The sequence below is a fragment of the Coloeus monedula genome, assembly GCF_965178545.1.
Source record: "Coloeus monedula genome assembly, chromosome: 21".
Classification (NCBI taxonomy): domain Eukaryota; kingdom Metazoa; phylum Chordata; class Aves; order Passeriformes; family Corvidae; genus Coloeus; species Coloeus monedula.
Window position 1 is genome coordinate 1,378,569 of NC_138801.1, and position 23,659 is coordinate 1,402,227.

The 23,659-nt window shown below is 41.9% G+C and overlaps 1 protein-coding gene across 4 annotated transcripts in view; it reads left to right on the forward strand.

Moving 5' to 3' along the window:
- DENND1A (DENN domain containing 1A) overlaps nucleotides 1–23,659 on the forward strand; it is a 159,974-nt gene that overhangs the window by 36,051 nt on the left and 100,264 nt on the right. For all 4 annotated transcript variants that reach the window (XM_082295358.1, XM_082295360.1, XM_082295359.1 and 1 more), the window contains exons 4-5: nucleotides 10,981–11,030; nucleotides 13,852–13,971. In XM_082295358.1, coding sequence (XP_082151484.1) covers nucleotides 10,981–11,030; nucleotides 13,852–13,971 — 170 coding nt within the window. The remainder of the gene's footprint in view (nucleotides 1–10,980; nucleotides 11,031–13,851; nucleotides 13,972–23,659) is intronic.

Below are 23,659 nucleotides of genomic sequence, written 5' to 3' on the forward strand. Positions count from 1 at the left end.
AAGCTGGTGGTTGAAATAGCTGCTGCACATGATCCTGTCTGGGAAAGAGCTGAGGTGGAAATGTTGGTGTTCCTGTTTGTGCATTATTGATAGTATTAATTGAATGTCTTTTCACTTATGATACCTGTGTCTCAGAAGTCATGGTGCAGGGAAGGAGTGGTAGAAGTGCAGAAAGCAAATAGTAATTAACTGGCAATTAATGTTTTGAAGGAGCTCAGGAGGTTGCTTGGTTTTGGCCTGAGAGTACCTGAGGTAGTGTTGGACTCTGGAGTCTGAAAACTGTGTCAAAAGCCAGTGTGTCCAGAAGTCAGAAGAATTCTGAATAGAAACAGAGGAGTAATTGGGTTCAGTTGTGAGGATATGTGTCCAAGCCACTTTTTAAACAATTTCAGTTCTCTTTCATGTAAAATTCGAATCGATACTGGAAGTTTGCTAAACACAATTTGATTTCACCGCAGATGGTTCAGTGAGTGCAAGTATTACTGGCTACAACCGTATGGCCTTTGTTATACAAGAGGTCAGACTAGATGATCATAATGGTCCCTTCTGGTCTTAAAAATCTGTGAATATATGAATAATTTAAAACCTGTCCTGCCAACTCTTATTCATTGAGGTGGTCATATTAAAATCCTGTGGGACTGCTCATGTGAGTAGAGGTTGTGGGATCAGGCCTAGAGTGAGTAATCATTATCACTTTTGTTTAAATTTATTGATAAAGGTATAAAATATCCACTGCAAGTAAAGCTGGGTTTCTTTAAAATGGGACATACTTCAGCAGCATTATTCTACTTGGGCTCGTTGAGCCAGTCAGTAGCAAAGTAGTTTTGGAGATTGTCTTGTACCAGGCTCCTGAACCATTCAGTTTTATGCAGGTGCTATTGATCAATTCATAAACTATTTCAAAATTATTGTTTAGAGACTTGTAATATGTAGGAAGCATCTTTGTTTTGTTTAAGAAGAATATGAAATAACATTCAAGGTCCTGCCAATGGGGGTTTGGGCATGTTAAAGTACAGCCAGTTCATCTCCCTGCACGTAAAGCTCTTCTGTGCTCTGACTGGTGGTGGTGTTTGCATGGACAGCAATATTGGGAAGTGCTGTCCCTTGCAAAGGAGGATTTGGTGGTGATTGATAGATGACACTCATTGGTATTCACAAACTCAAACTGTCATGCGTGTCTGGACAGCAGCATGGAACTGCTGGCACGTTATAGGGACAAGCTGGAAATTACCCTGTGTTAAGTTAGCAGGGAAGTCCAAAGTTCTTTGCTTTTCACTTGGAAAACTTCAGATTCTGATTTTGGCCATCTTTGGTCATATCAGCTCTCCTTTCTTCTAGTAAAAACCACTTTCCAGGGCTAAGAAATGTTTTTGTAGCTCTCGGGTTTTTGACCACAATCCTCTCTAGGATATTCTCACATTTGAAAATCTGAAAGTTGTAGAAATGCTGATAAATGTGAAAAGCTTTATCCTCTTGTAACCTTCAGTTGTCTGAGGTGATCACTGACTCCATCTCATCTCTGAAGAGTATGTTATAAAAGTTCTTCTTGCCCTGTGGGCAGGAGTGTCCTCGTCATACTCATCATTCAATCTCGTTCTTTAGGGAATTCTCAAACAGGTGCGATGGGAATAGAGCCTGAGAAACAGGGCCTTGGGAAGTTTCAAAGTTGGTCAGCTGTTGCCCCCTTTGGGATGCTTGTTTAGTTTTGTTGCACTTCCTCACTGCAACAGGCAGATATTACCTGGGTGAGGTAGGTGTTAAATAGCTTATTAGTGGCAGCTTTGAACGTTCCTCAGCAGAGAGGAGCATCTTGGGCACAGCAATTGGACACCTGTGAGAAGGCAAATCCAGTGATTGTACCAGCTGCTGGTATTTGATAACACCGTGAGAGCTGTGTCATCAGCAGTCAGATTTCATTTTCAGGTAACAATTCTCGAAGTGTTGTTCCGATTTCTTCTGAGTCCACTGGCAGTGATGGAACTGGTTTCCTCAGTACTTGCCAGGAATTAGGTGTTTGCACAGTTGCTGGTTTGGATTCCCAGTCTGTAGCTTATTCCTGCTGAGGGTGTCACTGATGGGGGATTTGTGGTATGGAATGACAAAGGGAATTCAGGATTCTCTTTGGTAACCAGTGCAGGAAGAAATTGAAGTCTAATGTTAATCTCTCTGTTTTTAATGCTTTGAATTTTCATAAAAGAGCTTTTCAGTGAAATTACTTAATTTTGCAGTGAGAGATGGTAGAATTTCTGTAATATGGAAATGGCAGAAATGTGATTCCAGAGACCTCCTGGGCACAGAGGCAGAGGCTGGTGACCAATCCTAACCTTGTCCTCTTAAACACAAAATTCTGCTCTTGGCTTTAAAGTGTTCCAACATTGCAAGTTTCTGCACATCCTTTCTCTTGAGTGAGAGATGGGAGTTGATTTTTAATGCTATTTACTATTTGTTGAACTAAGTTGTTTGTTTCTTTCTTTGTTTTGGTTTTTTTTTTTCTTTTTTCTTTTTTTTTTTTCTGGTTGGTTGTTTATAACATCCTAGGGATTAATTTTTCCTTTAATTCAGTTTCCCATCTGTTGTGCCTGGATGTGGCATAAGTGTATATGAGAATTTGCACCCAGCTAGAAGACATTACAATCTTTAAAAAAGTCGAAACTGTTTCTGGGGTTTTTCCTACCTCATGAAGAATGAATCTCCTGTTGGGGCTGAGCTACAGTGCAGATTTATAGAAGTGTAACAGTCACATGGATGGGATTTCATTTGAGGTTTTAATTTTGGTTTGGGGCTCTGGCCCTTCTCTTTTAACATATTATATTTGTGTGAATGAAGTCCTGTGGTTTGCATTATCTGATTATAGCAAAGATCAGCTCTGGTTGTGTATGTGACTGAAAATCTAATCGGAATAATAGTCATAATAGTCTCCTGTAATCATAAAGTTTGTATTTGATGAACAGAGTTCCTTTTCAGGTGCTGTAGCAGACACTGCTTTCGAGTATTTCCTTGCCTGTGTTTTGGGGAGGCTGCACAGTGGATGGGGCAGTGGTGATTAGCAAAGCCTGATCCTGCCCAGTTATGTAAGCAGAGCATTTCTTCTGTGCACGTCTTGTTAACTCTCCGCTGCAGACCTTTATTGGTGCTTCTTCAATAATTTGTTTAAACTATGCAGTACAGATTCCTTATTTTAGCACTAAGACTTACAAAGGCTTCTTTTAGCAGCCTTTAATTTTGTACTTATGTATGTGACATAGCCTGTGGCTGTGATCTCTGCTGTGAATCTGCAGTTGTTTTGGGATGAAAGCAGAAGGCAGCTGGAAACTCAGTAGCTACATCTAGCTGTCTACCTAGAGAAGGCCTTGATTTCAAGTTTATCTAAACAAGCTCGACTAATCCCAACTATCTGGGGGGATCCACTGTCAAAACAAGCAGCATGGCCCTAAGGCAAACACAGCCATACAGAAATGAAGGCTGGGACTTCCAATACTCTGATGACTGCATACTGGAGGCTTTTTTTCCTGAAAAGAGAGTAAGAGAGGTACAATTTGCATAATGCCTTTTCATCAGGAACTTTTGGAAAGCTGACAGAGGTCCAGCTTATAGCGCTGTAGCCACAATACAGAGTCTATAGGAGAATCCTTGAATGACCTGACCATATTGAAAGAAAAAATGAAAGCATCGAAGTATAGCCAAGTGAGTGTGGAAAAGAGGGCTGGTGCATTGTCTAACATCTGCTCTACTTCTCGTTAGTTTTGTTCTTCAGTATTCTATGTGGACTTTGGAGAAACCTAAGACAGCCTAACATGAATCCTATAATCTTCCTTCTGAATATTTATGTAGTGTGCCAGCCTCTAAGCTGTCCTTTGCATCTTCCTACTTCCCCCTCATTTTCATGCTCTCAAATGAGGCCAACATTTCAAAAGCTAAATAAATGTTTGTGAATGTTTATAAAAGATTTGCATACATTTGTCCTTGTTTGACAAAGATCACTTTTTTCTTATGCCAGTTCTGAAATATTTTAAAGGTTTCAGTGCTTGTCTTGACAACAAAGTCCTGCCTCAGAGAACAATGATTGCTGATTAAGTGGGTATGTGCTCGGAGCTGAATAGAGCGATGGAGACGACGGCTGAAAGGGCCACTCATCTTAAGCCAGAATTATAATATTTAACAAATGCTAACTGAAGGATAGATTTAAAGCTTTGGGTTTGGTGCAGTGTACCTGTGCAACTGACTTACAGGCTGAGCAGGATGTGATTATCTTTTCACAGCTAATAGTTCTTACCTAATTTCTGCTAAATCTGCAAGTGAAAATACTCCTAGGTTTTAGTCACTAAATGTTTAAAATACATTTAATTGAATCAGTGTTCCAGCTCTCTGACATTGACACTTCTTACCTTTACCAACTGATCACTGTTTATGCACATAATTGGATCTGATTTTTTTTTTATACCTGATTGTATAATTTTTCAATTCTTTGTGATTTAAGATTGGAACAATTACTCAACAGTACAACAGTAGCTGTAGATTTTTGTAGCTAAAATCTATTTTGTAGCTAAAATCTACAATAAAACTAAATCTCTGCTTTTACTGAAGGGGTTTTGAAGACATTTGTTGAAAAACTGCTTAAATATTTAGTTCAGCTTTACTTTCAGATTTTTTTCTACTGGAGAAAAGTAATAGTCGTTCCTGTTCTTTTGTTCTATGAGTTGAGAGGTTGAAGTTGTCATTAAGGCAAAAACTAGAGCTACTTCTCTGACACAGTTTTTATCACATCTGCTAGGCCTGTGTCCCAGGAGGAGCTGAGCAGAGCCCGGAATTCAGCATAGGCCCATTATCTCCTGTTTTTGCGTGTGTTGTAAAAGGAGTGAGACCTCAGGGAGGCTTGGAGCCTCCTCCCGTGTAATGTCCAAATCAGATTTGAAGGACTGGTGGCAGGAAAGCTTTGGCCTTGGGGTGTGAATTCTAAGAAACAGAGTCACAATTAGGTTTAAAAAATTCAGGGATTTTGAGCTTTATCTTGAAATATGTTTTTAGTAATGCAAGGAGAAAAGTTGCCCATCTGTGCACGTATTTTGTACGTTTAAAATATTTAAATACTAGCAGACCTCAATATGCTTAGGAAATGTTATTTATCTCCTGCTCTTCCTGTTTCCAGGATTGTGGATATCTGTGTTGGGAGTTGTTTGTTTGTTTGTTTAAAACAACCTTTTCCTGAGAACAATCAGTTACCTTCAATGAAATGATATTATTTTGTATGGCCCTGTTCCCCTGCTGACCCTCAGGCAGGGAGAGGTGACTTGGGTAATAGAACCCTCCCCTAATTCAAGCTTTAGAATTTCTCAGAAAGAGCTGATGGATTTCTGGAACACGCAGCAAATGGATAATCTAGTGCTATAAAGTTGTATTGGAATACCAGTAGAAATAGAAAAGTAGAGATAAAACTAAATTCAGGCAATTTAAAGTAATTCTATTATGTCCAGATTTTTTTTGGGCATAGAACATTCTTTTAAAGAACAGATTAAAATTATTTCTTAAATTATTTTGTACGTTACAAAATTTAGTAATGCTCAGTACTGCTGTAAGGCGTAAAAAGATTTTACTGCAAAATCAACGCAATATGAAATTTGACATAACTATTTTAAACTAGCAATGGTATTTTTAAAAGAATCTCTGTTGTATCAGTTTTCTAAAAACTAGAAAAATCTTTAGAACTCAGAGAAATTTTGAGTTTAAGTTTGTTGTTTGCTTTCTCTGCTTTGTCATGTTGCTCAATCTCAGTGTTTTGTTGTGGCTGTGTGATGCTGGCCCCAGTGCAGGGTCCTCACTTTGGAATTTGGGAATTCATTTTTATAAGCTACTGGCATTGAAACGCTTCTCTTGATTTTTAACTACAAATTGCACCATTTGTTAATTGATGAGAATGCTCTGTAATCATAACTTCAGGGAAATTTGATGTGAAATAATATAAACTGGCACTAATAAGAAATGCAAATTCAGATTTAAGTTCTCAGAACACGAGATGAATGATCCCTGTTTGTCATTCAGAGCTGTGGTCTGTTTAGGGGTTGAATTTTCTGTGCTGGCATTACTTTCTTACATTTTTATTCTATAAGTAAAAGTTTGAGTAGTAGCTTTGTGAAATGTTTAAAGTTACCAAATTGTTCCTGAGGTGTTTATTAGTGTGCAGAAAGCTGTTCCCTTTGCTAGGAGAATGTCTGTGACCAACCCTGCACAGCCAACAGAATTGATGGTGTTCTGGATGGTTCTGTTCCTTTGGGCTTTAAACAGAATTGTTATCAGGCTTAAGTTGGTTATTTGGGTGGACTGACAACTTTTTTTAATTCTTAAATCTGTTGTTCCCTTGCAGTGGATCATTTAATTAATTGTTAGCTTAAAATTATTCAAATAGATGAATTAAATATAAGAGCTGTTTACAATTCTCTGGGTATAGGAGAGATTAATGTACAATCCAAATTTAATTGGATAATATTTTGCTTCAGTTAATGTCTTAGCACTTTTTAGTGCTGTATTAACATTTCTGCAGTGTTTAAATTTGATGTTGCTTCTAAGGAGCATAAAGTCATCTGTAGTTGCTCACTGGTCAAGTGGGCATCCTGTTCCCTGTGCTCACATCCCCTGTGCCCATCAGGCTGGGTGCATTTCTCTTGTGGGCCCTCCTTGTTCTCCAGTTTCTCCTCCATCCTTCCTCAGTCTGTTGATGTTCTTGGAAGTCTCTTGGTGTCCCTCCATGGCAGAGGGAGCGTTTCATGCTGGTTTGCTGGGTTCAGATGACCTTTCAAGCTGGATAAGATGAAAGGTGTTTGTATTCCCACCCTCTGTGTAACGTTTTTACTGGCAGCAGCCTCAGCTGTACTTTGCCTCTGGTGTAAGGGCAAGGAAATAAAACAGCATCCACCTTTTTCATCATGGAGTCATCTCTTCTCTCCATGGAAAACTCCTCTCACTGGCCATGCTCTGTTCTCTTGTAAAACATATTTGTGGAGTTTTGGGGTTCCTTCCTTTCCCCCTCCCCTCCAGGATCCACAGCTAAAGGTCCAGTCTCTGCTCTGGGTGGTCTTTCGAATTTCATCCAGATTTTCCTCAGGTTTTCCATTACAGGTTCCCAACCTGTTGGTTTGTGTGGTGTGTTGTTTCCCTGCTCTGACTCACATTCCTGTTTGGGTATCACACCTTATTCACTCATTTTTAACGGATCTCCCTGTATTTTAATTTATTTTCTGTCCAAATTCTCCCTTCACTTCTTGTTCCCCTTTGCATCTCTGTTGTCTTGTGAATCTTTCTAAGAGCAGATACTTCGCAGCAGCCCCTTCTCTAGCCCAGCCATTTGCACATCATTTATCAGTGCAGTTTTATTTAATTGCAGCCGCCCGTGGGATATTTGTTAGTGATGTTCATTTGAGCAGGAGAAGTGAAGCAACACACTGTATTTAAGAGAATCTCAAGTTGTTCTGTTGATTTGGAAGTGGGAGCATACGGTGAAGAGTTTAAAAATAAAAAAAGACTTCAGCTGCAGCTTGTATATTAAATTCACAAGTGAATGTGCACATTTTTTCAGCATTGTTGAGCTGTCTTTACTGTTTGGTTGCTACAGAGAGATGATTTGGGACACGAGCCCGGTGTGTATTGTGTGTATTTCCCAGCCTGGCTTTCCAAGTCTGTCCTGTGTGTGTAGGAAGGCCTTGCAGAGCCTGCCTCACCTTCAGAGGTGGTTGTGACACAAAAGGGCTGAGTGCAGTGTTCCTGCCTCATTTATTTTGAAAACTTTGCTACTGAAACCAAACTTAATCAATGAGCTCTGTGTTGTCTCCGATAAGTTATGTACTGGCTTTATTGATTGGGAAGGATTTTAGAAAGCCCATGTGGGGTTTATAATGTCAGCAGTGTTTTGATTATGAAAAGAGTTGGAACCTTGGGACGGGGAGCCAGGTGGTGCCTGTGCTCCAGCCCCTGGTGCTACGGCTGCGCTGGATCCCCTGGGACACGGTTCATGCCCTGCACTTTAGCTCTGGTGACTGGCTGCTGGAGATGCACTTTTTGCTCATTAAAATGTTAAAAATCAAACTGCATGTAAAAAGATTTGTGAAAATATAAACTTGGGGATTGATCCAGAAAACTGGTGTGTGATCCCCTGGAGACCCCAGCAGCAGCTCCCGGGTAATTTATGTTGATCAGCTGCCTGTCCTGGATTGCTGGGGGGGTTCTGGTCGTCTTTTTAGGGGGCTTTGCTTTACAGGCATGTATGTAGGTTTTTCTTTATGAAAATAGGCATAAGGGAATAAAACAAGAAAACAGACTGTTGATACTTCCTCTGTGCTTCATGTTGGTTAAAAAAAAAAAAAAAAAAAGAGTGTGAGATGTCGACATGGAGCAATTCTAGGTTTTGTTTTGTTACGGTTTTTGTCTGAAATCATAAAGAAATGAAGATTTTTCTAGGTCGTAAGTAATAACCCACCTAAAGAAGTTGGGGTAGGACACTGTATATGAATGATGCAGGTATTGCTTATCTTTCAAACTGAGGAATATTTAAAGAATTTTTTAAAAAGCAGCATTATATTTAGAGTAATGAGCTTGCAACTTGAGCAAAAATTGAATATTCTCCAGTAATTGTTCTTCTTGCATGCAAAAGATCAACAGTTTTGCTAATTAAGAACTAATTCTACGTATGTTATTTACATTCTTTTAATAGTTAGCTTTGAAAAATAAGTCTGCAGTTAACCTGTGCTAGTCTCAATTTTTTTGGTTGTGAATGGAGCCAGATAAGAATCGGTGTATAATGAATGGCAAATTACATCCAATGACATTGCAAAAGCCAGATAATAATATCACTGTAAAGTCTTTCTTTAAAGGAGAAGGCAATGTAGAGCAGTATAGAGCAAATGTATGGCCTGTTTAAGTGAAAACTTCGTTTGCTGTGTTTTGGAAGCTGTAAATATCAAGGAACAAGTACAGAGTAAGTTCTGAGTAATGCACTTCTCCAGTGACACAATGCTGATGAGATGCTGAATGTTTTATTATGTGAATGGTTTTACTTGCAGTTACAGGAATTATTCAAGTCATCAAAATAATAGAGAGAATGTAATCTGCCTTTTTGAGGGGACTGATGGCTTTATCTTCTTTTTATTTCAGAATTTTATGTATCTATATGGTTTTGTTTCTGAAACGATAGGTAAACAGTCATTATTTTGAGGACAATATGTATTGATAAGGCCAAAAAAGATACAGGTGCTTTGCTCTCCTGCAATTATAATTTCATAATTTTAGAATTATTTTGTAGGTTTTTTGTTTGTTTGTTTGTTGACATTTTGCACTGTAAGATTTCAGTTGTGGCAAAGGACAACTGTGTAATAGTTAAAATTTGTCAAGATGCAGTTTTTGTGCCTGAGCAATTGGAGTTGTTCAACTTGTGAAAATCAGTGAGATTCTGCACCAGGGGGAACCTGATCATATTAATGAGACCTTTACTATCAAGGCATTATTTTGTATCAAAATAGAGATTTCTACAGTTGACTCTGCAATCTACATAGCTCCTTTCCAAGTTTCCTGCTGCAGTTCAAAGGAGGAGACATCTTGGCTCTACATGGCATTCTTCAATAGATCCTTTCTTGTTCTTTAAAAACAGGAGGTTGTTAAATAATCTATCAATAAACTGTCAAGAAGTCAAAGTTTCCATATCTGTTTTTGCCTGAAATCCTCAGAACTTGCCACGTTTTAGTTGTCAAGAAACCTCCAAAGAAGAATGTGAGCAGTTGAGCCTGAAACCACGGCTCAGGATGGGCTGTGCTTGTTTGAATTATGCAGGAGGAACATGTTCCTGCAAGGGAGTCAATATGTTTTGTGCTTCACTGGAGAGGTTATTAGATTGATGGAGTTTATTTGGGAATGATGGCATTTGGCTTAGAAATAAATGAAGCGAGAAGCATCTATTTAGTTATTGATGATAATTTATTGCTATTGGTCAGAAAAGTGTTGAATTTATCAGAGGGTTTGTTATTTGTTCCGGGTTCTGAAAGCAGAAGTAGAATTTACACTTCAGGACCTGAAATATTGAAGTGTGAAGGAGAATGAGCGATGAATTAGCTGTAGGAAAGATCTGCAAACTGAGAAACCTTTATGGTGGGTTGTGGGTTACAGAATTCAAATTTTGAAAATCTAATGGTTTACTTTTGTCTATGAACACAACGGTTTTAGGACTAACATGTTTCTGGTTTTGCCTCTTTAGTGACTGTATTTGTTTAATGTTGTAAAGTTGAAAATTATTATCTGCTGATCATGTTCTCACTTTTCATATTCACCCTTTTCTTTGCTCTCGCACTTAAATGCTTTTCTGTTTGTGGTGCTGTTTTGCAACTTTTAGAAAATGGTTTGTAGGTTAAACAGTCTGTATTCATTTTAATACACATTATTTTAGTCAGTCTTTTAACACTCAGATTTCCTTTCTAATAGCAGTAGGCAACATTAAACATTCCTGCTATGAGACCTATTGGCTTCATCTTTTGTTATTTATCTTGCTGATGTTAGGAAGTATTCTCTAATCCCCCAGACCTCTGTTCCTAGGTAACAGTCAAAAGCTGTGCCAGCAGAAGTGGTCCTGCCAGGCCAGGCCCATGTGGTTTGGTGTTATTCACTCCGATCCATATGGTCAGGGTAGGGATTGTCCCCAGAGAGGTGTTAACACTCAACAACCCAACCTCCTCCTCCTCTTTGGAGAATTGCTGGATGGCTCCTGCTGCCTGTCCATGTGTGAATCTTGATTAATTTTTCATTTTTAATGAAGTTTGATCATGTTTATTATTTCACATGATTGACTGCCTGGTACTCTTTCCATGTAATTGATAAAGCCCATATTTCTTCATCTGTCTCTTATTTCTTCAGGGCAAAGTTGTGAAATTGTGTGATGTGGTTAATATTAGATTTATTGGTCCCCATAGATGTATAAATTATCTCTTTTTTTTCCTTCTCTCTCTACAGGAAGTTCTACAGACTCTGACCAAGTTTTGTTTCCCCTTCTATGTGGACAGGTATTGTTAGCTTTTCAAACTTTACAAGAAAATAAGCTTGTCAATAAAACCGCTGTAGAAAATAAAAGCCATACCATTCATAGTGTTCTGTCTGTGTGACTGGGACTTAAAGCACCTGAGTGCAAATTATAGTCTTAGAATCACTTTTTCCTGGGGTTTTTATGGGCACCATGAAACAAAAAGAAGTTTCAAAAGTTGGAGTTGTTCAGTGGCAGCACTGTGAGGGCGTTTTGTTTTACTTCTGTGCAGTGCTTGGATGGAAAATGCTTGGGTAGGAATTGTCAAATATACCTATTAATATCAAAGCTTTGTCTGCTTATACATTTTATTTCTTAATTGCCAAAATTTGGGTGGAACAATTAATTAAATGCTTTATATTGAAAGGCCTTTTGATGTTGCTGGAATGCTGATGCTTTACTTGACAGCTACTTAAGGTGACTTCTAATTTAGGGGGGGAAATCATAAAGTGGAGGTGAGATCTGAGAATATTTAATTCATGTAATTTAGGAAACTCCGGAACTTTTTTAGTTTTGCTTTTACTGTGAGTTATTTTTGATGGTTTCATGAAAAGAACAAGAATTGAAGTTTTGGAAGGATACACCAGTGCTCATCTCATCTCTGAGCATCACTTAATCGGTCAGAATGACTTGTCTTCATCAGCTGAGACACTGAATGGTTTGGATTGAGGGAATCGGCCTTTACTGTGATTAAACTGCTGCAAGTCTTTTTCTCATTTTAGAACTTGGAATCACTTTTTTGCTGCTCATCCTTTTCATTTCCTAAGGGGTGGAAGCAGGCAAATACTCATACATTTTTCTCATGTATTTGTTTCTACTAGAAATGTTTATGCTTTCTGTGTGTAGATTTATTGTACCTAGGGGTTTTGTTTGTTTTGTTGTTTTTGGTTTTCCTCAGCAATATAACATTTTGAAAGATAGAACACTGAAAACCCATATGGGGTGCAAATGAGAACATAATGAAAAGTGATTCCCATTTCTGGATCCACTTGTTTGTCTGAGTATCACAGACTGTCACTGAAAGACTGCAAGCCAACCAGTTTGAACATAAAGGAGACATTGTCACCCAGAACATACTTAATAATTTCAAATGGAGAATGGACTTCCCATGCTGCAGGAGGCAGAGCACACCTCAAGTCAAGGCTGTGGCAGCTGAAGAAGATGCTTGTGCTCCTTCTCTTCTGGATGTAAAAACACGTGTTGGTGGCACTGAAGGTTCTGGCTCTCAGTGGCAGTCACTCCATTCTTTTCACATTGATTCTGTTCATATGTATTGTGGCCAGTGGTCAAAACCCCAAGGACTGGTTTGCCATTCCTTCAGGCAATGGACCAGGAGTTTTCTGCTGTTGTGGTGGTGTTATGAGGCAGAGGCTCTTGTCCAGCTGCAGGAGTGCAGAGCTGCTCCTCGGTCCAACTCCCTGCCAGAACTGTGGTAATCAGGTGTAGGTGCTGGGGGGGGGATTTTATGGCAATTGCTCTTCCTCTCTCCCCTTTCCTCTGGCTCTAACTTCTGTCTGCCCCATTAGAGATGAGATTTATGCTGCTTCCATCCTGTGAGGCTCTAACTAGACCTTCTGAACATTTGAAAACAGAGCCGTGAATCCGAAGGGCTGATACTAAAATCTTAGGAAGAGCACTTTTTATGTTGGAAAGTTTATCCTTCCTGTGAAGAACTGGCACTGAAACTTGAGCAAGACCTGTCAGTGAGGTTTGGTTTCTCCAGGTCACATAAATGCAGGACTCTCTAGGTTTGCTCTGGAGGAACTCACCAGCTTGTCTGAGTTGTTTAATAAACAAGCTTCTCTCTGCTGCTAATGAAACATGGTTTTTCCCCCTGTTCCATAATTTTAATTGTCAGCTCAAATGCTATTTCTCACACACGCTCAGCTCTCAACCTTGTTAAAATTAAGCGTATAATCCCCTTTTAAAACACCATGCTAAAATCACCATAGTAACATTACATCCAAGCTTTGCAGATAAAACACACCACCAGTGAGGGATTTTTGGGTATCCCCAGCAGCTCGGTGTGGTTTATGGAAGTGGTTCCTCTGCTGACATTTAGATTTCAGGAGAACGATAGTACTTACACTGGCTAATTCTCAGGCTACTGGAGTGCTTTAAATTTTGTTCATCACTTCATGTTTTTCCTTCCCTGTTTGGAATCCACTGAAGGATTCTTTTTTCTAAGCTGGACAGTGACATCTTTCCCATCTGGATCCAACTTTTATTTCTGCAAGTCTGTTTTTCCTTTGTTTCCTCTAGGCACTGAGTGTGTACTCTCCCACAGAAATTGTTTTTTGCATGTGGCATCATAGAAGAGAATATTTTAAGGCCTGTGACTGCTAGTTAAATGGCCTTGAATTTACCAGGGTATTTGTTGCAGTTGGTAGGAGTGCCTTGTAAAGCTGCACGTCAATGCAAGTCAGATTTCTCAGTTCTCAGAAAACCTAAAAAAGCCCTAGAACATGACCTGAAATAAGTCTTAATTTCCTATAATTAGAAATATTTTGGGTTATATGAGAGAACATGGGGCTGGTTGCTAGTTGATAATCAGAACCATTTTCTTTTAAAGATAAACTCATTTTTAGTATCCTCCCACGCTTAAAAAATGGGAAAAAACCCCCACAAACCCCCCACTCCTCCCTCATCAAGCATATGTAAGGTTCTGGAGGGTGAATACTTTTTAGTTAATTTCTCAAAAAAACTCTGCTGAAAGAGGAAATGTTATAGGTTCAATGACTTGCATGTGATACTTGACACAGAGTTAGCTCAGCAGTAATTTTTCTCTCTTGCTCTGTTTCCAGCCATGCCGTTAACCAAGTTGGGCAGAACTTCACGTTTGTGCTCACAGACATTGACAGCAAGCAGAGGTTTGGATTCTGTCGCTTATCTTCAGGGGCCAAGAGCTGCTTCTGTATCTTAAGGTAGGTCTGTGGTTTGGCTTCTGGCTGACTGCAGGAGCAGTGTTTGACTTTGCAGTTACACTGCAATTACCATTTCCAGCTGTTCAGAATTATTTCCCTATCTGGTCCTCAAAGTCACTGCTCTTCTGCACAAGTGGTGCAAAATCCCTTGCACTTGGAGTTCCTCTGTAGATAACTGTATTTGTTTGTAGTCAACGTTCTGGAGTTAACAACATGGTAAAAAAAGTCTATTTGCAGTAACTTGATATGACATAGCATGATGGCAGCTGTTATCTTTAGCTGTCACAACTGATCTTGTTAAGACATTTTGTGGACATTTGTATATGCAAGTTTTATTAACAAAGCATCTGTTGGTAACTGAGAAATGTCACTGATGCTCTCCACAGCCCCAAAGTTTGTATGTGTGAGCTTTCCTCTGTCCTGTTGAGGGTTTTGTGAAGTTTGGCATAATAAAGACTGTCAGTGGAAGCTGGAACTATGCATTTCACAGAAAATGGGCCAAGAGGCTCTATCAGAGTAGTTTTTGATAACCTCCCACAGCCATGTTGGAATACAGTCCAGAATTTTTTTTTATATTTGCTGCAAGAAATGATGCCAGTAAAATCAGTTTTGATGTCTACCAATGTTTCAGTTCCATTAAGAACTTCCATGGACTGAAGATTTTCATGTGGCATCTGGTCTGTCTTGTTTTGAACAAATTTAAGAATTGCCTGTCTTCTACTTTCTGCCTTCTGTGTGTTCATGAGGAATTGGAAGTTTAGGAGCAGTGGCCCAAGTAAAGCCAGCCCAGGTAAAGCCAGTCCAGAGGTAACTGGGGACAGCCAGGGAGGTGACAGCACAGTTGGGGCTGAAGCCTCACAAATGAGGACACTGCTCTGTGAGCAGCTGGAGACATCTGTCAGGGCCATCCCTGGCTGGCTTTGCACTGGACACAACCAGGGTGAGAACAGGGGAACTTGTCTTTGTCCTCTGTGGGGGCACCTCAGAGAGGGACCCTGGGTGTGTCTAACTGAATGTGCCCCCTCTGAAGCATTCCAGGGGGGACATTGCAAAGTACAAGGTCACCTCTCCTTGCAGGGGGCTGCACACAGCAATGCCATGGAATGGGAGCTTAATATTTGGAAAAATTGTTGTGAAATCTACCCAAATTCCTAATTAATTGAGTGGGAGGCAAAGTGACAGGTGTTTGCTCAGTGTCTTCTTTCATTCTGTCTTTTCTGTGGCAGACACTTCAGCTATTATTAGCTCTGGAAGTCCAGCAGCATGGACTGTATCCTGCAGGCAGGAAGGTGTTTCCCAGCTCTTCCCACAGAGCTGCTCCCCTGTACAGTCGGGTGCTGATTCCCTGAGTCTCATGTGCACAGTGTCTGCTTACAGAAGGTAACTTTGCCTGATTAATGTCAAATTAAAGGAGAAACACAGTTTTAAAAAGAAAATCTGAATGAGGAATAGTCTGGGTCTCTTCTTGATCCCTCCTGGATAAGAGTTCTTTGCTGTCAGCTCCCTTATGTTGAGTGAGTGCCAAGAAGAAATGGAGGAGTTCTGTTGTAGTTAAATGCCTTCTGCTTCAACTCATAACCAAAAAAAAAACCAACCACAGTGGATGAATTGGGACTCTTCACTTCCTTCCTGTTGCTTCTTTCTCCTGTGCACTGATGAGAAAAAGAAAGGTCATCATTAATGCAAGTTTATGCAAGTTTTAGAGGATAATAAAGAGTGTAAATCAGCAATACGTGAAATCACTTCCTCTGTTCCCAGGACTGCAGCTCCCATTATTGATGTGAATCTTCTCAGTGTCCTTTATGTACTAAAGGATGGTGCATGGTAAATGGATGGGGAAAAACATGCTGAAGAACGTGAGAACGATAAGTAAAACCAAATGGGGATGAAAAGAATGTTTAATTGTTTTTAAATTACAGATTGGATGGCAGCAAGCTTCAAATATTCCTTGCTATGCTCAGCAACAGTATAAGAACTAAGTGATGGTGTTTATTACTAGAGATGATATTCACATGCTTATCAGGGATTTTCTAGGTCTGGCCATGGTAAAATGGTTTGGAGGTAGAAAATCATCACGTGTTTAGTTATTGAAGAAGAACAGCAGAAAAAGGAAATTGTTTTCTCTCAGAGAGTGCTTTAAAAAATTTCTGCAGCATTCTGGAAGCAAAGTTGGAAGCTGACCCAGTACTCTAGGGCCAGAAGTCAGGGTCAGGGTCTGGACTCGAGCTTTGAAGTGACTCAGAGGCTTTTCCCTGTGGAGGCAGAGCACAGCAAGGCGCCTCTTGGAGTTCAGTAGCAGTGGGGTTACCCTATGGCCAGCAGAGAGGCAATTCCATTTGGCAGGGAACTGCTTTGACTGTTTTAACCAATACTATTTAGAAATCTGCTTTTTAGATAGTTACCATAGTGTTTTTCCTGCTGTTGTAGCTCACACAGATTGATGAACTCTCTGGTAACTTTGAAACCTGCTTTTCCGGGTGTTCTGTGGATGTCTTTAATGTAGAGCTACTCTGTTCAGTGTCGAACCTGCCTCTCTTCTTCGGGTTCCTCTTCCCTGCCCCGATTTTGTGGCTCGCGGTGAAGCTGCGGGGCCCGGCTGCGGTGACCCTGAGCGGCTGCGCTGCGGCGGCGGCGCCAGCAGAGGGCGCGGGGGGCGCAGGTACGGCCCAGGTGAGGGACAGACCCCGCCGGGATTGGGGTGAGCCCAGGTGAGGGACAGACCCCGCCGGGATTGGGGTGAGCCCAGGTGAGGGACAGACCCCGCCGGGATTGGGGTGAGCCCAGGTGAGGGACAGACCCCACCGGGATTGGGGTGAGCCCAGGTGAGGGACAGACCCCGCCGGGATTGGGGTGAGCCCAGGTGAGGGACAGACCCCGCCGGGATTGGGGTGAGCCCAGGTGAGGGACAGACCCCGCCGGGATTGGGGTGAGCCCAGGTGAGGGACAGACCCCACCGGGATTGGGGTGAGCCCAGGTGAGGGACAGACCCCACCGGGATTGGGGTGAGCCCAGGTGAGGGAGAGACCCCGCCGGGATTGGGGTGAGCCCAGGTGAGGGAGAGACCCCACCGGGATTGGGGTGAGCCCAGGTGAGGGACAGACCCCACCGGGATTGGGGTGAGCCCAGGTGAGGGACAGACCCCACTGGGATTGGGGTGAGCCCAGGTGAGGGAGAGACCCCACCGGGATTGGGGTGAGCCCAGGTGAGGGAGAGACCCCACCGGGATTGGGGTGAGCCCAGGTGAGGGACAGACCCCACCGGGATTGGGGTGAGCCCAGGTGAGGGACAGACCCCACTGGGATTGGGGTGAGCCCAGGTGAGGGAGAGACCCCACCGGGATTGGGGTGAGCCCAGGTGAGGGAGAGACCCCACCGGGATTGGGGTGAGCCCAGGTGAGGGACAGACCCCACCGGGATTGGGGTGAGCCCAGGTGAGGGACAGACCCCGCCGGGATTGGGGTGAGCCCAGGTGAGGGACAGACCCCGCCGGGATTGGGGTGAGCCCAGGTGAGGGACAGACCCCACCGGGATTGGGGTGAGCCCAGGTGAGGGACAGACCCCGCCGGGATTGGGGTGAGCCCAGGTGAGGGACAGACCCGGAGGTTCTCGTGGCACACACCCACATCTCCCAGGGAAATTGGAATTCCAGACTACCTTTTGCAATGCAATATGGTATTAAAACTTAAAGTGTGCTTTCTTTATGGTAGAGTAAGAGCTGATGTCCAGTCATCAAATTCTGCGTTCTAATTTGGGAATTTCACACCCAAATATCTTTTCTTTCTGAGACTTTATTTAAGGATTTCAGGATTTCAGATACAATGGGATAAATCCTAATGGATATACATAAAGAGGCTGAATTTTTATTGTTTCACTCTAATTTGGCATCAGATTTCACATGGGCTTTTGAGGGAGAACAGTGTAGATAGTTCTGGATTTAGTGAAGAGCTCTGGTCTTTTATTTAAAAAGAAAACGGAAGCAAACCCAAGTTTCTGTAATTTTGCTTTGGTTCGCAAACTTCCTGGGCAAAGTTACTGGTTTGCAAAGGTCCCATGTGCAACTCTGGTTTCAGTTTTACTGAATTTGATGGTTTTGGTGGATATTCAGGTTTTGTACCCAAACTGAAATCATTCTTTTGTTGTGAAATGCAGAAACATTTGTGTGGAAATCCCTCTCGGCCAAAATAGCTGAGCTCTGCACCACTCTTTTTCTAAGATAAAAAGAAATGAATCCATAATAGTTTGTGACAGATGGCAGAAAATGTAACTAACTGAATGTGATTCTGTATGGAGTTATTTGAGGTTTTTGGTGTGATTTGTTGTGAGTTCCTCTCCTCCCCCCTTTCCTTCCCTTTGATTGCAGTCTTTGTCCATTTATTCTTAGGACAGAATAAGATTTCTGAGCAGGGGCCTCTCTTGTGGTGCAAAGTGAGAATTGTTTTTAATTGAGCAGAAACATGTGGAAGGATCAGGAATATCTCAAGGGATTACAGAAAAATTCCAAATTTGTACTACTTACAGCTTGTGTTTAGAGCGGGGTCTGCTGGGAATAAATGTTAGTTACTGTGACCTGTGACCTTAAAAACTGTTGACATGGATTTCAGCCAGAAACTGGCCACAGAACTCCTTTGTTAGGCTCATTCATAGCTCCTTGAAAACTCCAGTCAGTGAAAGTTGCCAGCTCAAATCTAAGGAAAGCAGAGCCCTTTTTTTTCCTTTTTTTTTTTTTCCTTTTTTTTCTTTTTTTTCCTTTTTTTTTTTTTTTTTTTCCCATGCTTTGGAAACAGTGGCCGCCCCTAAACCAGCAAGACTTCTTTAATAGGGCTGCAGGGCCGGGCCCTGATTGGAACTGACAGCTTCCTGGCCCAGGCATGCCAACTGGCAGGGCCCTGAGCCATGGGACAGACAGACAGTGCCCGGGGCTGCTCTGCCCTGCCCGGAGCCCTGGGCAGTGCCCACCCTGCCCTGCCAGGACCTGCTGGGGACAGTCCAGCCCCACAGCCCCACCAGGACCTGCTGGGGGAGAGGGCTCAGCCCCACAGCCTCTGGGGGAGGAGATTGAGTGTTTGTGGTGGGGCTTGTTTTATAGTAATTGTCCTGTTGTCTTCTAGAATTTTCCCTTTTCATTGATTTGGCCAAAAGCCACAGAAAAATATTGACGCTGTGGGGAGAGAATGCATTTTGATTTTAGAATTTGGACATTATCGTAAAATGGGGCTGTATTGCACTTTGAAAAACCTCATTATCACACTATGAAAGGGTTAAATTTGCAAAACCTCTTTTATGTGCACTCATTTCTTCACAAGTTTTTCCACTTGTTGGATTCTGTGCGTCTTCAGCTGATTCTGTGGTGGGATTCAGTATTTGGCTGCACAAAGGCTCACCTGCCTTAAATCGTACTTTTCACCACCCCATCAGTGAGTTCATTTATTTACCATGACACTTTCTGCTGTGTCTCAACTGTGATGTGAGATCCCACAGGTTCAACATTCTTTGAACAATCTGCACTGTTAAAACACCCAAATATTAGAGTTTAGATTCAGGTGCTTTTAAAAGGCTTGATTTCCTATACGTGTACACAATGTAAGGCTGATCTGTCAACTGGAATATCTCCTGTGGGATTTTTTTAAGGAATAGATTAGTGGGTGCAAAGGGGAGGAGTGAACCTGGTTCTCCCAAGGACAAGGAAACACTGACCAGTACTGACTGCTGTTTTCCAGAAATGGAGAGGAAGAGGGCAAAAGAAACGGGAATCTGCTTCCCCCTTGTTTCCATCCTCTTCCACTGGAGAAATAGGATTCTTGCCCTTTTCTTAATCTTTATCATCATCTTTGAATCCTTGTGCTGGTGTTTGTAGCCTCAGACTGGACTTCTACTGAAGTATTTTCTGAGCAGCTGAAATAATGGGGATTTCACTGGATTTCACCCACTTCTCCAGAGGTGACTCGGCTGCCTTTGTGCATGTACCAGGAACACTTCGTTCACGTTAGTGAGCCAGGTTGGAGTCATTCAGCTCAACAAAAGCTTGGGCCTATAGAAATTCTTTAATAACCTGTGAAAATTATTAAATACTTAAATTGGAAAGTTGGATATATTTTGTTGTTGTTCTAGAATGTTCTGTAGCTGTTGTTTGAGAAGGAGGATTTACGGGTAAATAAGGAAGGATGTCCCATCCTTACTGGGTCTGGATGAAAGTCTGGAACAGGAAAAAGCACAGATTTGTGATGCATTCTTTGAACTGGTGTTAATAGGAATGTTCCTCTGTGCAGTGTACAGACCCTGACATTAACAACAAGGATTTTACTGTATTTAGTAGCAATCTGATACGTGGGAAGGCTGAGCCTTTGCATTCTTCTTGTTAACTAAAGATTCTTACCTGATTTACAGTGGCTTCATGCTTTGTGTTTTTCCTTTGCATACATGAAGTAAATGAATAGGAGCACTGTTTGGGGCTTGGTGAGAAGGTAGTTACACTGCTCTTTTTGGAATGAATTGGAAGATGGGGAAGGGACCCAGCACAGAGAACAAGGAGGAGCCGGGACTGCTGGGTTCCATTAGTGACAGAAGCCATGAGTGCCCCTGGAGTACATTTGTTCTGGCAGGCTGAGGTTTTGGGTGCTTTTTCTTGGTAAGGCTTCACTTAATTCAGTGCAGTCTGTGTGAAATCAATAATTTTATTCATTTATATAATTTAAATTTATAATTACTATTTAAAAGAAGTTTACATATAATACACATTTTTGAAAAGAAAGAAAGAGAACTGATAATGAAACTGGGCTGTCCTACAACAGAGGAAGAATTTCTTTTGCTAGTTTAAAGTTGTAATTACAAGTCAAAGCTGCAAGCAGTGACTGTATATAACCCCTTGGGCAGACACAGCCTCAAAAAAAACCCCAAACAAAAAAACCCCTCCATCTCTTTCTCTCCGTTTAAATCCCTTTACCTTGGTTTCTTTCCTTCCACTTTTTGCTGTTGGATTTCTGTGTAGACACAAAAAATGTTGCTGGTTAATTATGTAGGAAAAAAGTCCTGTCTTTATTTTCTGAGGATTTACTATAGTTGTATGTTGAATAAAATGGTAATAAGTGAAATCAAGGTTTTGCTTCCATACGTATCTATATGATACTTTGAAGCCTTGCAGAAGATGTTTGGTAATGGCTGGAAATGCTTGGAACATTTTTTGGACAGTCTGTTTGGTCCTTGAGGTGTATCGACCCTGGAATCCCTGTTCTACTTAAAATGCTTGGGAGATGAAAGCAAATGGCAAACTGCTTCTGTTAGACATGGCAAAGGCCACAAAATACATGTATAAATCATGGGCAATTGGATCTCTGATTCAACGCTACAACAGAACTGTGCCTAATAAAAATGTTGCTGTTGAGACTCTGATGCCTTCATAGATTTTTTTTCATTATTATTTTGTTAGCAGTGGCTTCAGCACTTGCACTGACTGTCAGTGAGAGCCGGAGAGCAGAGATTCCTCAGTTCCTTTGCATGGGCCTTACAGAGAAAAGAGGAGAGGGCAGGCAGGACTCGGAGCTGCAGCCTGACCTTCTTTCACAGGAGCTGGAGTTTGTTACAAGCTGTAACTGTAGCAAACCAGGGCGACTCTCTGTGCTGGGTGACAGGAAATTGAGCTGAAGTGGCTCGGAAAATGTGCGAACGCCCCGAGTGCGTGTGCAGGGCCAGAGGGGCTCCGGGTGCTGCAGGCATTCTGCCTTAACTTGACATGTTTATAAAACAGTTTACATCTCAAAAGTTTAGGCTTTTTACCCCTGCTGATTTGCTTAAACAGACACTGGCTCTTATTTTCAGTTGCTTGTCAGAATATATATGGAAAAGTGATGAACCTAGTGAAGAGGGAGCTTGACATCAATTAAAATTAGCTATCTGCTTTGTGTTTCTTCTTCCTGATACACTGTCTCCAGTATAGCTCTCCCAAATTTCCTGTGGTTTTTCCATTATTGTACTTACAAGTTTTACAAGATAGAGATGAGCTATTTCAAACTACTGTTCCAGGAAAAGAAGAATAGAATTTTGTATTACATCTGCTCATTTATTGTCTTCCATTTTCCTCTCTGCCATTAAGCATTTTGTAGGCTCTAGAAGTTTCTTTCAGAAAGTCTGTAAGGCCTAGTATCTTCTCTTGCTCAAGTATCTTTAAGTAAGATAATAGTAATTTAAATAAGCTAACAATGCCTTATGGCTGGAGTAGGGGATGTGAAGTCTTTGCTGCAGAAGCTTTACTCTGTGTAATCAGCTGGTGATGATGTTTGAATCAGAAGCTCTCCTCTGTTTCTATCATTTTTTTCTCTTACTGTCCACTAGAGACAGAAATTATTTATGTCCATCTAGCAAGTTTGAAGTTTTATCTGCAGGCATGGCTGGCTGCACTCAGATGCTGAGTGCATAAGAGGTTACTTGGGTGGTATTAGGAAGATGTTTTTTCCTGCAGAACTTCCTAGGTAAGCTGGACCTGCTCATTGGTAAGTGCAGCCATGAGCTGTACAAAAAGAAATGGTACGTCCTGGGAAGTATTGATATTAGAAATAAATACTAAAATTCATATTTTCAATAGTCAAACTTCAGTCTCTTTCCCTACTTGTAAATCACAGGTTGCAAAGAATGCCCATGCAGTGCTTGGCATTGGAGTAAAGACGCTGATTTTGTGTTCCACCATGTATGTGCATGCACACACCATTATTCTTAGTTGAAAGTTGAAGTGTTGTCCTTTAACACTGGTGTTTATTTATTTCCACGTTGATTTTGGTACCAAGGCTGAGCTGTGTACTTGCATTAATGTTGTAGTGGGATAAAGTTATCCCACTTGTGAGTTAGTAGCAGCCAGAAGTACAGGGAGTTGTTTACAGAGAGCCCATCGATTCTGCCTTTCTGTGGAAGCATTCAAGCAGCAAGCCCTGCACAGTCTGTTTGGCACAGTAGCCACTCTCAGCTGGCCCCGTGCCCTCCTGCTGTTAGGCAGGGCAGAGGATGTGCCAGATCCCGCCTTGTGCCGGAGCAGAGCCTGCCTGCAAATCTGCTTGTAGTTAGCCTGGGGCCTTTTGGCAGCACTCTACAGCCGATTGATTTAGTTGCAATCCTTTTTCCTTAATATTTTCCATCTGGCCAACAATGACCTATAACGACAGACACAAAACAGAGTTTGAATTATGAGCAGCATAATTGTGCAAATGCTTCCAAATCTCACTCTGGAACCTGCACTGATGGGCGCTGCTGCCGCGTGGCCACGGGGGTTTGTTCCACGGTGCTGGTGCAAAAGGAGAAGCCTTGGAGCTCTCGAGTTCAAGCTGTGTCCCAGGGAAATGTGTGTTGCAGTTCAACTCGGAGTGTGTTCCATTCTTGCTTTTCCCTGCTTTCTGTTGGTCCTGAGCCGGGGCTGCGATGCTCGCAGCCTCAGCTTCCTCACACTCCCTTTGCACACACTGCCAGGGCCAAACCCTCCTGTGGGGCCCAGAGCCAGCGGGAGAGTGGGATCCTGGGGCAGGCAGGGCAAGCAAGGTGAGTATGGAAATGCTCCAGGGCATGCAGCAACAGGTTTGGGGCCTTGCACTGTCAGGGATGTTCCGAGCTCCCAGACCTGCAGCCATGCTTTCCAGGGGGAGCTGCTTCCAGAGCTGGGCTGTTCATCAGCTCTCCCAGTTCTGGACAAGCAGAATTATTGCTTCCATTAC